At 58.6% G+C, this 1,248-nt stretch overlaps 1 protein-coding gene across 1 annotated transcript in view; it reads right to left on the minus strand.

Moving 5' to 3' along the window:
- The window catches only part of ATG4D (autophagy related 4D cysteine peptidase), an 8,219-nt gene extending 6,977 nt beyond the window's left edge, over nt 1-1,242 (minus strand). Inside the window, exons 1-3 of the mRNA XM_021717248.1 lie at nt 1,130-1,242; nt 575-658; nt 325-498 (exon numbers count right to left, since the gene is read on the minus strand). Coding sequence (XP_021572923.1) covers nt 325-385 — 61 coding nt within the window. The 5' untranslated portion in view covers nt 386-498; nt 575-658; nt 1,130-1,242. The remainder of the gene's footprint in view (nt 1-324; nt 499-574; nt 659-1,129) is intronic.
- Between the last annotated feature and the right edge of the window lie 6 nt (nt 1,243-1,248).

Below are 1,248 nucleotides of genomic sequence, written 5' to 3' on the forward strand. Positions count from 1 at the left end.
TGAGACTCCAACTCAAAAAAAAAAAAAGAAAGAAAGAAAGAAATCCTAGGCTTAGGCGATCCTTCTGCCTCAGCCTCCTAAATAGCTGGAACTACAGATACATGCCACCATGCCAACTAATTTTTTTATTTATTGCAGAGATGAGGTCTCATTGTGTTGCCCAGGATGGTCCTGAAACCCTGGACTCAAACAGTCCTCCTGCCTCAGCCTCCCATGACACACAATTCTAACATGACTTTGAACTCTTAGTTTGCACACAAGTCTAGAACTGCTGACCAGTGTGGCTAGCCCTGTATTCATGCACCTCTCCCTCGCACCACTCACCTCTGGGCAGGAAATGCAGCATCAAGCCCTGGGCCAGCATCATCTGGCCGCTGCGTAACATGCATCCCCAGCCACAGTCAGAGGTCAGGCCGCCCCCAGGGAGGGGCGGGAAGTCTCGGCGGTATGTAAGCCACAAGCGGGACAGGAAGTCCCGCTGGAAACGCTGGATGTCACCTATAAAAGCGTCCTGTCAGCTGCCACCCGGGACACCCCCCACCTCCCCTAACCCTGGTCCCCACCACCAGCTCACCCTCGCCCTCAAAACGGTAGCGGCGGCCACAGAGGTGGATGCTGGAGATCTTGCTAAAGCTGGTCCGGCTTTTAACTGCCCAACCTGGGGAGACGTGGGGCAGCGCCCAGCGAGATGAAGCACTTGCTTGACAGCAACAGCGCTTCCATTCCCATCTGTGAAATGGGCAGGATCCTAGTTCCTATCTCAGCAGTCCCTCTGGGGACTCAGCGCACCATCCCTCGAGACGGACGCGGGGCCCCTGGTGACCGCTAGACGAGTGTCCACCATCCATTCGGGATGAATTAAGGCAGTGCTGATGACTGTACCCAATTTACAGAAGGCAGAAAATGGAGGCGCTTGGAAGCAAAGGATCTTGTCCAAGGTCACACGGGGAATGGGTGAGGCTTCAGAACACTCCCTGTCCGACCTGCCGCGGGTCCACCCCGAGCCGGGCAGGGCGAGGGATCCACAGGTGACCCACAGGTGACTCACAGGAGGGGAACGAGTGGCGGAACCATGGGCAGGGACCGGGGCAGGTCGTGCTGGACACCCCCACCCCAAGCCCCTCCTCACCGTACTTGACGTTGTTCCAGGCCGTCAGGAACTTGGCCTTGAACTTGTCCACTTCGTCCGGCTCGCTCGGGCCGGCCGCGGGCGGGCCGAGCGCGGGGCCGCTGGCCCCGGCGGGCCCC

The sequence above is a fragment of the Carlito syrichta genome, unplaced genomic scaffold (genome assembly GCF_000164805.1).
Source record: "Carlito syrichta isolate Samal-C Ts95f unplaced genomic scaffold, Tarsius_syrichta-2.0.1 Scaffold107967, whole genome shotgun sequence".
Classification (NCBI taxonomy): Eukaryota; Metazoa; Chordata; class Mammalia; order Primates; family Tarsiidae; genus Carlito; species Carlito syrichta.